The 13,430-nt window shown below is 32.8% G+C and overlaps 1 protein-coding gene across 1 annotated transcript in view; it reads left to right on the top strand.

Moving 5' to 3' along the window:
- Positions 1-2,868: 2,868 nt before the first annotated feature.
- Positions 2,869-13,430, top strand: part of LOC118197147 (protein bicaudal C homolog 1-like) — a 45,960-nt gene continuing 35,398 nt past the window's right edge. Inside the window, exons 1-4 of the mRNA XM_035368643.2 lie at positions 2,869-3,112; positions 5,029-5,072; positions 10,167-10,236; positions 10,673-10,752. Coding sequence (XP_035224534.1) covers positions 2,905-3,112; positions 5,029-5,072; positions 10,167-10,236; positions 10,673-10,752 — 402 coding nt within the window. The 5' untranslated portion in view covers positions 2,869-2,904. The remainder of the gene's footprint in view (positions 3,113-5,028; positions 5,073-10,166; positions 10,237-10,672; positions 10,753-13,430) is intronic.

Raw genomic sequence — 13,430 nt, 5'->3', positions numbered from 1 at the left:
ATCTTTATGGTGGGGCGTCTTACTAAGGATCCTCCTTTTTTCGGAATTAAAAGGACTTTTGACTTATGTTCTGCAATTGTGAGTTTAAGTTTGGTACACTGGTCATGAAAGATCGCGCAAACTTCATTGCAATTTTTCTGTAATTTTTCTCGCGTGGTACACTTTACGATAAGCGCGGCGTCATCCGCGTATGCAATGATTTTAGTGTGCGCCGGCCACGTCGCTGTCAGTACTTCATTGAACGTTAAGTTTCATAAATGCGGCCCGGCGCACGATCCTTGCGGACATCCTCTAGTTTGCACCTTTTCGATAATGCCTGCATTATGCACCGCTAATAGCTTCCGATCCTGCAGGTAGTTGCTTATTATACTATATATGTTACTTGGGCAATTGGCCCTTCGTAATGCCTGCTTGATAGCCGGCCACCACAGCGTATCGAAAGCATTCTTTAGGTCTATGCTGACCATAGCCGTGTGGTGGCCGCTGTGTCTATTTTCCAGAATTGTCTCCTTTATATTATGGAGAGCATGCACCGTCGATGAACCAGTCCTGAAGCCATATTGGCTGCTGCTGAGATAACCGTTGAGATGCAAGTGGTGGCGCAGTCTGTTGATGATTAGCTTTTCCAACACCTTCCCCATCGCAGACAAAAGGCAGATGGGTCTGAATGATGAGGCTTCTGAAGGATCTCTGTTTTTCTTGAGGAATAATACCACTTGCCCTATTTTATATGGTGTTGGAAAAAGTCCTACTGACAGAAGCTTATTGAAATAGCTTGTATAGCGAGCACTGCTGTACTTCAGAAATAATATAAGATTAAACATCTAAGAAATAGATAGATGATGCAGATGATAGTAAAGCTAGGGAAAAAATTGAATTTTAACGAATTTTTGCTGTATAGAAGGGGTGGCTGTAGCGCAGCTTTTACAGGGAGTGGTGCGGGTCTTATGCAAATAATATATATATATATATGATATGTGGTAAACTAAAACTACTTAACATCTAAAAGAAAGTAATTAATTTGCTTCATTTCTTTTTACAAAGTTATAAGTAAACGTAAACTGATCAATGCCCAAACGTAATTATTTTATTTAATTTTTTTGTTAATTAAGAAACATAATGTGTTATTAAAACATTAAAAAATTAAAAGTGTTGTACTGATTATGTCAAACAATATTATAAGGAAAATCTTTAAAAATTAGATTTGCTTGTGGGTGCCTTATGAATGGATGGCTGAATGCTTTACAGGAAGGGTTAGCCGAATTTCTGAATCATTAGTTGAAATCTGGAAATTTATGATAAATCTGATGACAATCGTGGCTTAGAAGACTATGTTAGCTTAAAAAAATTTCGAGAATCAGTAGAATTTGAGGATAACAGATATATGGTTTGCTTGCTGTGGTACGAGTATGCAGGGTAATTTCAGGATAATTTTGAAGTAGCAGAAAAATCATTTGAGTCTCTGTGGCTCAGATTTAAGAAGAATCCGAAGTTTCATAAGCTTTACAAAGCTGTGATAGATGGTCGTGTACAAGAAGATATCGCGGAAAAATCGGAGTATTACTTTTGAAATGATGCAAATATGGACTTTTGAGTTTTGAAAAATCTTGTGGCAGCTCTTATTGATATGAAGTTCGGCCACCTCTCCTATATAGCAATGTAATATAAAGTCATTTTTTATGTACTGAAAGAGAAATAAGTCTTTTATGGAACTTTGTAATGAAAATTTTTAATTGCAGTCATTTTTGCTTGATAGCAATCCATTTATTAACAGAACACAAAATACTTCACAATCAATACTGAATGTAGCATCCATTACTAGTGAACTAGGCCTGAAGAAGAGCTAAGATGTATGAATATCAGAAACTCCTTTTCTATAGGAAAGAATGATACAAATCCTCGCACGTTATCTTGTCACAATGATACAAAGCCTCGCACATTATCTTGTCACATTTTCAGCGATGTTGGATGATTAGTAGATACCCTTGACTTCAGGTCGAAAGAAATGGGACTGGAGTTCTGGCAATCTCCATAGTCGTACGTATTAAAAATCATGACTTAATGTTTTAGCAATAGCTGTGAGAAAGAATTTCTCCATTCTAACAAAAGACAAACTTTGGTTTTTGTGACACCTATGAATATCACAAAACCCCAAACTCGCCTTCCTGCCAGATTATGAGTAATGTTGTTTTGTAGCAGGTTAGCATAATCTGACTTTTGCTAATTGCAGTTCAAATGCAAATTTACTTATTTAGGATTTCAAAGCATAGCGTGGTCTGGCGGATACAATCGCAGTTAAAAAATTTACAGAATGAAACTTTTTGAATACCTCCTATCTTCAGTTTTGTACTAATTACACTAAAATACTTCATAAATTAACTGATATATAAATTTTTAAAATCTTTTCTGAGATTTTTGGATTACGTGGTGATCTAGCGTATACAATCGCAATTAAAGATTTACATAATGAAACTTTTTTAAAATACCTCTATTTTCACACAGTTCTATATTAATTACGTTACCATACTTCATAAATTAACTGATATATAAATTTTTTAATGTTTTCTAATATTTTTGGATTATGTGACATTTATGCACTGGTGAATGTCCTGAGTGCTGTTTAATAATTTTTTTCAATTAAATTTCGAAAAGCTGTAAAACTTTCTGCTTAAATTTAAATCTTGTCCTGATACGAAGAATATGGATCTATATTTCTGCGACTAAGTTTTGGACTATTTCGATAAAATCAAAATTAAACGTTGCTGTCGGGAGTGAATTTTAAGTAGGTTTTTAAACGCTTAGCGCAACCGAAGAAGAGAGCATGCTCAGAACAGATTCAATATAACGGATAACAACGAGTTTGCTTTCTTTCGCGTGTTTGTTTCTAAAAGTGTGACTGCAAGTATGTTCAGTCCACCTTCAACGACCAGAGTGAGCGACTCACTTAGTAGTAACCCAGAATCACCGGCATCTCCTAACAAAGAAGTCCCAGCAACAGATGTTGATTTCAGTTCTAAATCCTACGTCAACGATCTCCTGGAATGTGGACTGAAAGAAGAACGATTTCGGATTGATAGGAAGAAATTGGAGGACATGCTTCAAGTTCAACAAAGTATGTTACATTTATTTCTCAAAGTGTTTTACACTTATCATGACCCGAAGAGTAGAATACGTTAGGTTTATAAGCTATCCAATATAAAATACATCGTGTAGAAGGAATTAAGAATATAAATGTAATTATTTCACGTCTGTTATCGCTGTTACATCAGCGCGAAACTGAAGCCCAGTAGAATTTTTTTAGTATATTTTCACATGCCTATTCGAATATTTTAAGAGGAGAAAAAATCACTATTAACATTAGTTCTTTAAATTTGGAAATTGACTTTTTTTTGCATTGAATATTGCGGCTCTCCATTTTGAAAAAGAACAAACTAAAAATAAACTGTTTAATTTTAAGAATTTGTTAGAAAATTAATGTAACGATTAAAAAACATGGTTCATTGCATAAACTTTATGCGACACAAGATAACGGGAGGTTATTCGTCAAACAATGAATAAATGCTTCAAGTTTAACTTACGCAGAAAGTTTTATAACTTTTGGGCTATGTTTTTATAGTCTAAGAAATTCAAGCAGAATTTTTTTATGTTAATAGAACAATGCATTCAAAATCCGAGTACTGTTATTAAGTTTACAGTAAGACTTTTGTGCGGATCTTATGAAAAAGGGAAACGTGTTTTTCTAACTGCTGTGTAGAGGCAAAACCATCCGAATTGCCCAAATGATTCATCTCGAAAATAGTTTACTATGGGACATCACTTCTCGAACATTGCAAAAATGTCTTGTACATTTAACTTCTGATTCGATTGAAAGATGTTTATGAAAATGCTTAGAGAAGGTGAGTCTCAGCATTTTAAGCTGGGAAAACGTTTCGACTAAAGATACTGAGTTTTGTGTATTCCCTTGGGAATTTCGTTTCATAATTTGAAGGAAATTTAGGCAGATATCTGAGATTTATTTTTGTTAACCTCTCACGAGGTCAAATTTTTAATTTTGATTTTATTCTTATACTTAAAAAATGTAATTAAATTTACAAAAAATAAGTTTGTTACTTCCAAATAAAGCTCTGTGCATTTAAAGCAAGTAAAATGTACAGTTCTGGTTGAGAAAACGGTTTCGCTGAAGATTTTCCAATTAAAGACTTGGCGAAGGGTTTGAAGTATACGAATGTAAACCGCATTAAACCTCTCAAAACAAAGAAACTGTGTTTTATGGATAGGTTTGAATAGTTTTGAGGAATTAATATTGACGAAATTAATAAATATTCGTTAATTTTTCTGCCACTGATGATTTTAACATTTCGTAACAGTATAGTCTTAAGAACTTCTCGAGAAATCATGTAACAAATACTCTTAATGAACGCAGAAATATTCATTTTTATGCAATTTCGTGTTAACTCTGTGTAAAATTTGAATAACAGTATGTTGGCTGTATTTTAAGTAGTTGATAACGCAAAAAACCAAAACCTATGAAGTTTGTCTTGTGAGTTAAAACTAGTTCGAAGAGTGAAAATTATGGATTTGATGCATCTGGGATTAGCATTTTTAGTTTCAAAATTACTCTAAAATGAAAACCGGTTAACATAAGCATATCTAAATGTGTTTAAGAAATATTTACTGTATGATAACATAAATTTATAAATACGTTGAAATTTTGGCGATATAACCTGCTACAATGAAGTATTGAAAATTCAAGTATTTTCTCACTTTTGGCCGTTTTTTTATTCTTTAAAATAGTTACTTATATGTGCATTAAAATATTGAAATAGTCCTGTGTTTTAATATACCTGGCACATTGTCTCTTAGTAATGAGTGTAACTCTAAATAAAACTGGGGAAATGGGAAGTGCGGAAACCTGCTTCTTAAATGTATGATTTTTGTATAAGACTTGCAGAAATACAAATTCGATCACTTCGACATTTAGCACTTTTCCATTTTAAGTTACAAAATGAGTTTCTTAATTTATTGCAGATGCAAATCCAGGCATTGAAAATGCTGAAGTTTTCTTCCAGAGGGTAAGTACCTAGGTTTCATTTTAAATACGCTTTAATTTTAGTCTTTAATTTAATGCATATACACAATGAGATTTATCTGAATTAAGTGCAATGATGCTAATAACTGTACAGAAAAATGTTATCTATTCTTCTCATCCATCATAAAATTGCAATTCCTTTTGTTTGACTATTTGTGCTGTCCAATTACTAGTGTTGTATCAAAATTGGTCAAGTGCTATTTACAAACCAGCCCCGCTAATGCCTGTGTGATGGGCTATCTGAGCATTGGTAGTTGTACCGCATTCAGCTCTCAACGCATGGCGTATTTAATAGGATTTCGTAGTGTTCGCCATGCATTTCAAAGCAAGCAGTTTCCCTAAAAAAGCCTTTTCTAAGGTAGATAGCCTCTTATTTTGGTGTAATCTATTAACCAAGCAAATTGCAGATAGAAGTGCAATCTGAAATATCTTAAAATAATTTCTGTGTAGTCGGTAATGTTACGCTTACTGCAATATGCGTTTTTAAAATGCGCAGATGGTCAATATTCAGGTCCCAGTAGTTATACTCAGTAGTGAATATTTTAATGGAATAATTTTCTCATATTTCAGCACATTTTCCATAAAATGAAGGATGATTTCGTTTTTGCTCCAAATTAAGTTGTGTCCAAAATTTGTTTAGTCTCGCAATTTCATTGTTTACAATATTAAACCCTTTGAGCCAATTTCTATCCTGTGTTTTGGTTTATTGCTTAAATAATTCCTTTCGAAAGTTTTATAATAGCTTCATATGCAAAGTGTAACCTAACGTTTTGAATGAATCTATTTTATTTTTGTAAATGGAATTACTTTTCTAAAAGGAACAGTAGATAGCCGCGTTTTTTTTATGTAATATATTTTAAATACCATGAAATAACCAGTGCTAGTGACCATCTCAGTCCTGCGTATGCGATTCATTTTGAGGAAATTAAATCGGCATTTTTCAGTTGTCTTTTTCCACTTTTGTAGCTGTCAAAATTCTATTAATTCCCCCCCCTTTTCTTTAAGTAAAACGTACATAGATATTTTAGTCAAAGACAAAACCTTGACCAACGCGTTCTCCGTTCTGCTAAACAGTTAAATTTAATTTTGTTATTTGTGTTAAAACATAAATTATCTAGGCCCACGAGGGCTGAGTAGTAAAATCGCTGAACACTGGTAATTTTGGCTGTAGGGGCGTTTTTGTGGTTTTCCCTATGTTTAACGTGGATACGAGCCAATTTCTCTCGGAAAGCCCTCCCTCCCCTTTTGCGAATAACTATAGTAGGCTTTGCCACAATCAGCTAAACTAAACCATGATATAAATTGCGATTTTCTTTTAAACTGTCAGATGGCGAAGTAATGTTACTTTTCAGAACTTATTTGTAGCTGCTTTTAAGCATAAGCCATGAAAGCGCTTAAGTATTAATTTTTATCCGATGAAATAGATAAAAAAGAAATTAAAACAAATAAAATTTCTTAATTTCCGTTATGCTTTTCTTTGTTTCATGTTTTTTGTAGATCGTTCATATTCCTAAAAATTCTTAAATTTGTTAATTTCTCTTACCTACTCATTGATCGTAATACATAAAACAATCTAATTCAAAAAACTCATTTAATCGAACTTCTTAAGAGAAATGTACAGAAGTGAATGATAGGGCCAAACTAAAAAATCTTGCGCGTCTGTTTCCATTGTGTAGATGCTCACTAAGCAAACACGTATGCTATAAATTTGCATGGTAGCTTATACATTTGATCATAAATTATTTTCTGAAAATAAATTTTGGAAATACAGTCCACGCATATCTGAACGATTAATGTAGCCAAACCGACAGGCAAGCTTGATAAATATTCATGATTTACTTAAATACAAACCACTGCCCCTTAGTCCTCCGCAAAGGTATATCTGTATTCAAACAAATTTATTTTTGAATGTGTCACCAAACTGGCTACTTCAACTGAAGATGCTTCAAGGTTGATAGTTTGTATCATAAAAACAATCATTTCAGGAAATTACCAAGATTATTAGCACGCCATATAATTTCTTTTGATCAAAGATGTGTCGTCAGAATAGTGAGGAATTAAGTAATACGAAAAGAAATGCTCAAGTCATGAATTTTCATTTGGTTTCGTATGATTCCCGTAGGCCCAAGTATATGCTGGCCAATAAATGCCAATAATGCCTGTGTATCTACAGAATGTCTATCTCTGTATATGGGTTACTTCATAATTATCAATAAGCATTGGATTTCATCTTTAGCTTTTAACCGATTGCATACAGGAAAGTGTTCTCGGAAATGTAACTATGCATCTCTAGGCTTTGATCTTACCAATTACATCCATTTTTCATTATATTAATTACGGTTGATAAACAAGTGAACGGTGACTTTCTGCTGACCTTCTCTTAAAAGGGGGGAGGCGATTTGTGATGTTTGTTGAGGCTGCAGATAGTCCAATGGTTTATTTAAACAGTTTTTAAGAATATATCAAGGAATTATGTCTTCACCTTGCAATATATGCAAGATAAAAACAATTGCATTTATTTTAAATTTATTGTTTGGAGTAGTAGTGATTAATTTCGAATTATCTTTAAATAATTGAGAGTAAAATAACACAGCTGTTAACCTAAATTCCAGCCATCCTGAGTAGGTTTTCAAAGAAATATTTTATGCTGTTTAATTTTATGGCACAGTAAAGTTTTATTTTAAAAATATTCTAATAAGAATGAAAGTTTATGTTCATGTGACAAAGATCTCCCAACTTGGTTTTGCCCTGCTGTTTTCCAAAATTTATACCCGCACTGTCTACTTCTTATTATTGTGCATTCTACATTGGAGAAATGTGTGCACATCAAGAAGTCTGTTATTAAATTTTATCTTTAGTCCACAGTCGATCACGATAAGCTGTAGGCCATCTGTAATTATGTAGCTAGAAATATCACAATCCACACACACTGATCGAATAGCTGGAAAAAACATATTTATCAATATAAGCAACAAAAAATGATTAAGCTTAGCTTCAAAGTTACTGAAGATTTTGAAATTTTGAGGATATGTGCTTTTCGATGAATATTCTATCAGCTTTCATTCTGACTCTTCAATAAGTTGGTATGTATGAGTATCAGCGTATTGGGAAGGAAGCGAATTCCGGCATTCCGAATATTCAAATGACTGAGAAATTTGTGTACTTAAAGTAATGATACTAAATACAAAAACCTGGCGATTCAAGGCTGGTTTTTAAAAATTGGTTCAGAACCCTAATCCAGTAGTAGAAATCGTTACTGAAAAACCTGAAATAAGTATAAAAATGCATAATTAATACTTTCGGTTAATAAGATGACACTTCGCGCCAAATGGAAGTGTTGGGGCTAAATTTTATTACAGACGGGAATGCCTTTGATGTCTGAAGAAAATTAATTACTATCAGAAAAGGAATGCCTACGAAACAACCCTTGTTCTGTAAATCTTTCTTTTCGTGACATGCAGAGTTAAATTACTTTTCATCTTATAGCCAATTGTAAAATCGCATAATTAAATTCTTAACTCTTCCATATTTTTGAAAAAATCCGCACTTCAACTAAAGGCAACAGAAAATATCGGAAGGGAAAATTGTAGAATCTATGTTCATTCCTCTCGCTTTTTCATAGTGATGTCATTGCACTTACTCGTAAGGTGAAATAAAGAAGTCACCACATTTGGCGCTCAATTAAGACTGGAATCGCCCTAACACAAATAACGAAAGATTTTTTAAATGCCTTAGGATATCCTTTAATGGAGGAATAAAAGGAAATCTTGTCTTTCTGTGAAAAGCTGATAAATAGGTATCAAAATGCTTGCAACGTCTTGAAAACAAAGTACCTTGCTAAATAATGAAAAATAATTCAAGAATTGTGTCTTGGTACAAAAATTGTTACACTCACGAGTCGTAGCTAGGGTTTTCAGCGCCCAGGGACAACTGAAGATTTCGCGCCCCCTACTGCTTGCCAAGGATGGAAAACATTTAATTCTAAAATATTGTAACATCAGTTTGGCGCCCCTTGGATTCTGCGCCCGGGGACAGGTGCCCCCTTGCCCCCCTCTAGCTACGCCCCTGCACTCCATGTGGAATTGAACAACTTATAAATTATTTGTTAAATTTTAAAGTTTTAATTTTTTGTCCAACTTGCATTTCGTTGATAAGGTCCGCTTTGCATTTGACTGGACTTTTTAAAGGTTTTTTTAGGTTTTATTTCCTACTTTGAGAACGAATGGTCATACAGTAGGAGGGCACATTTTTATTAAATTGGTGAAGGTATCAAATTTCTACATGTGGATTTAATTTTAGTTAATGCACTCGTTCCTGTTAACGTTAACGCAAAAATTGGAACAAAATGTTTTATTCTAATTGCATGTTTAATCATCTTTGAACTTTATTTTCAAAAGAAAGTACTTTTATGAAAGCATAACCGGAATGTTATGGAAACCGGATTCCGAAATGTATACTATATGTGTGTGTATATACACTTACACGCTTTTATACATGCGTACATGAACACGTACTTCCATAGACACGCACATTTCTGAATCCAATCCCGATAACGGAAGAGTACCAAATTATGTACCAATAGTTAACATACTTTTGAACGTGTAAAATTGGGAAAGAATTGTAACTGTAAACATACTAATGTTTTTAACATTTTTTCCAGTTTTCAACTATGAAAGCAAATATTGGCTGGAAGCAGACCTAATTATTGGCTTTAGACCCTAAAAAGTCTAGTCTTAAGCAGTTGGCAATTTTATACAAATCTCATTCAAAGAACTTCTAATTTTATCAAACAATTCTGTGAGTGAGAATTTTGCCGAAACATAACGTATACTAATGTTTTTTACTAACGCTTAACATTTTTACGTGCGAAGACGAAACAGCTTCTTGAAATTCAATTTGATTTGATTCTTTTAAGCCCAAAGATTGTTTAAAATAGACCACTTCCGTTTCTGCATTGTATATTGAATTCTTAACGTTGTCATCATAAAACTATATTTTATATTTACTTGAACATATTCTGAAGATTCTTTTCCCAACTAGAACTTTAACTAGCTAATATACGTTCTTTCCAAATCAGGTGATGATTGAGACTTCTACACAAATATCTTGGCCGTCAAAACTGAAAATAGGTGCCAAATCAAAGAAAGGTAAGCTGAAATATTTCCATCCGTAGAGAAAATAAACTTGAAATTTTGAATTCTGATAAAATGAAATGGTTAATTGAATAACTGACTAGGCTATAGAAATACGAAGCTAATTATTAAAGTACACTTTAGTCACTAGACTTTAGAGTTAGTACTAGACTTAAGTACTTTATAGTTTATCTTAAAGTTGCTATATATTCAACCATTCAGTTTTACGCACTGCTAAGAAAAATGTTTTGATAAATTGCATTCGAATGTCATATGAACTTAATGTGATTAAGGAAAATTCTGGTTAATATTAAATAAGGCCTATCTTCTAAATATTTGGATACAATGTGATAGTCAAGTATTTATTAAAGTTAATCTTTTGTCAATTATAGTTATGTGAAATGAATATTATAAACAAGCATTTCCTGTTGGATTTGAATTTTGTTTTCAGATCCTCATGTCAAGATTATTGGAAAACCAGAAGCTGTACAAATGGCCAAGGAAAAGATATTGGAAATACTTGATACAAAGGTAGAACCAAATTTAATTTTTTCATAGCTAATTACTTTTCTTCATGCATGAAGTTTGAATAGATTAAATGATTTAAATTAGGGGCATTAAGAATATGGATGAAACTTCTTTTAGTGTTTCTCCTGACAAAGTTATCCAATGATATGTGTGATCATTATTTTTAAATTTTCATCCTTAGACAATTAAAATTCAGATAAATGTTTTATAGAATCTATGAAATTAAAATTCGTAATTTATAATACCAGTATTCAATTAAAAAAGTGTGTATCCCTAAGTGGCATGAAACTTTAAAATTTCTCCTTCGAATTTAGAATATATTTCATCAAAGTGGCAAAGTGAATAAAAAAATAATTTAATTTGTCTGAAAATCGGCTTCCAGCGAGTTAATAATTCTTCCTGACTTTGGTTTAAAACGAACGAATGAATGAAGTCTTCTCTCTGGCAACATAAATACGGATTAATTTTCCATCTAAAAGCTTTTCCTAAGGAGAAGGGGGTGGAATCCTCTTTAACCCTTTGTTGCATACAAACAATCTAAAGTTAAACGAAAATTTTTGTATTTTATCTACTTAAAATATCCTTATTAATAAAAAATAATTTTATTCAAATTTAGTTTTAAATAATTGCTACAGTTCGTTCACTACAGTGGACAGCATACAAATCTCTTTCCAACGATTTATGGTCATTGCATTTGAAATCATTTCCTGCCTTGTTTTCAGTGATCATTACCATCTTCTAAATGGTAAATCTACAACTGACGTGTACATACAGATCCTCCAAAATACCTTCATTTCGTCGCTTGTGATTGAATTCAATTTGCTACAATTTTGTAACCTATACCTATTGGACTCAAATGTTCTAGAAATTCCTTGCCAAACAAACATTTCCAGTGGTGTTTTGGCTTGATAAGCAGTACATTTGGGTTTCAATTCACGCTTTTCGGTAGATCTTTGTCTACCCACTCCACAATTTTCTCAAACTGACATTTAAAATAAAACGTCTAAAATTAATAATTATTAATAAAAATGGCAGTGTAAGAAAATATAAGCAATATTATATGTTTACTATGAGAAATTGTACTAACTTGGAAACGGAAGTGGCAGTAATTTTCCAAATAACAATGTTTCACTTAGTTGTGCTATACAACCATCTATTATAGACAGCTGAAAGTTCTAATAATATAGAATGAATAAACACAGGAATGGAATCTGTTAAGGTATTTACAGAAGAATAAACAAATTTAAACTTTTGTCGACTAGAGTGGACATGATGCAACAAAGTTTTCGTATGCGTTATAAGCAATTAACTAACATTGGAAAAACATTTTATAGTAACTGAAAGAACAGTACACGTTACTTTAAATTTGATTTATGAACCAGTCACTGTTGGGCGAAACATATTAATAAGTAGCTGAACATTTTGTTTTAGGATATTGATGAAATGAATTTCTTTAGAAAAAATTAGACTAGATTTATGATATTAGTCATTAAACTGAAACTGGTTAAATTAATAGCTCAGTTATGTGCGATTCAATACTCTTCGTAATTTATTTTCAATTAGTATTTGTTCTTTGAAAATTAGAGTAGATGTAAATTTCAAATTGAATCACCAATTTGAAAAACGAAACAAACGCCGACTTGTTGAAAAAGGATTTTTTAAAACCTTGTTTCGATATACATCTCAAACGACAATACGAAATTTTTCGCGAATTTTGTAAAAGTTAGGATTGCTGTCTCTATTCACTTTGAAACCTATTAGTAGGTTAAAATACTTCAACTAAATCAGTCATGTACTCTCACTAATTTACAGCTTCTGATTTCGTTATTTTATAGTACAATCGTCACTCTCCCCAAGCAGCAAAAGGAATGAGGAACTTTCAAACAGGAAAGAGTAGTGAGCAATATTGAAAACTACTAGCCTTAATGATCCCCAGAGATTTCATAGATGGTCTTGGCGTTCCAGTGGCCAAGTGAATAATACTGGCACTTTGTTCGGTTCCTAATATACTATTTACATGACAAGAATAAAAGTAATTTTCTTAAATTGTTCCTCTAGGAAAACATTTCCTTTTTTGTAAAACGTTCGCCCTCACGTGCTTCGTTTTATTTTTAAAATCCAGTGATGGTCATCTAAAACACTCCTTTTCACTGCAGAAATCTAGCAGCGAAGTTTAACTTTCGTACAGAATCTGCAAAACATGCATTCCTTTTCCCGGGGGCTGAGACATATATGTCCCGCACTTTCACTACTTGAAATGTGTCTCAAGAAATTTCAGTAAACTATGGAGATTTAAAATTTACTCCTTAATATGGATTAGGAAGAGCAAGATCCTGTCGATTTGTTTTTCTGTTTCTTTCATTTAAACTAAGTCACTAAATGGCCAAAATACGTTCGAAATTGGCCCCTATAGCCCACGGGAAAAGGATAAATCACATTTAAACGAAATTTGTAGAATATTACTTCATTTTTTCCTGATTGATTGAAACCTTTTTATTGGAGCGCGGATCGTTGCCTTCACTGCCTATTTATTACCTATAGAGTACTAATTCGCTGAAACGTGGATTATGGCTCAATGCTTTATGGCTCCACACCAACTTCTGTATTACTGAAACTGGATCCTGTTTATCACCATGCTTTGCGGATATGGTTCGGAGCATTTATAATCTCCACATCGGTCT

The sequence above is a fragment of the Stegodyphus dumicola genome, chromosome 3, assembly GCF_044657685.1.
Source record: "Stegodyphus dumicola isolate Sdum_Otavi_A_Nest chromosome 3, ASM4465768v1".
Taxonomy (NCBI): domain Eukaryota; kingdom Metazoa; phylum Arthropoda; class Arachnida; order Araneae; family Eresidae; genus Stegodyphus; species Stegodyphus dumicola.
This window is presented reverse-complemented; position numbering and strand designations above follow the sequence as displayed.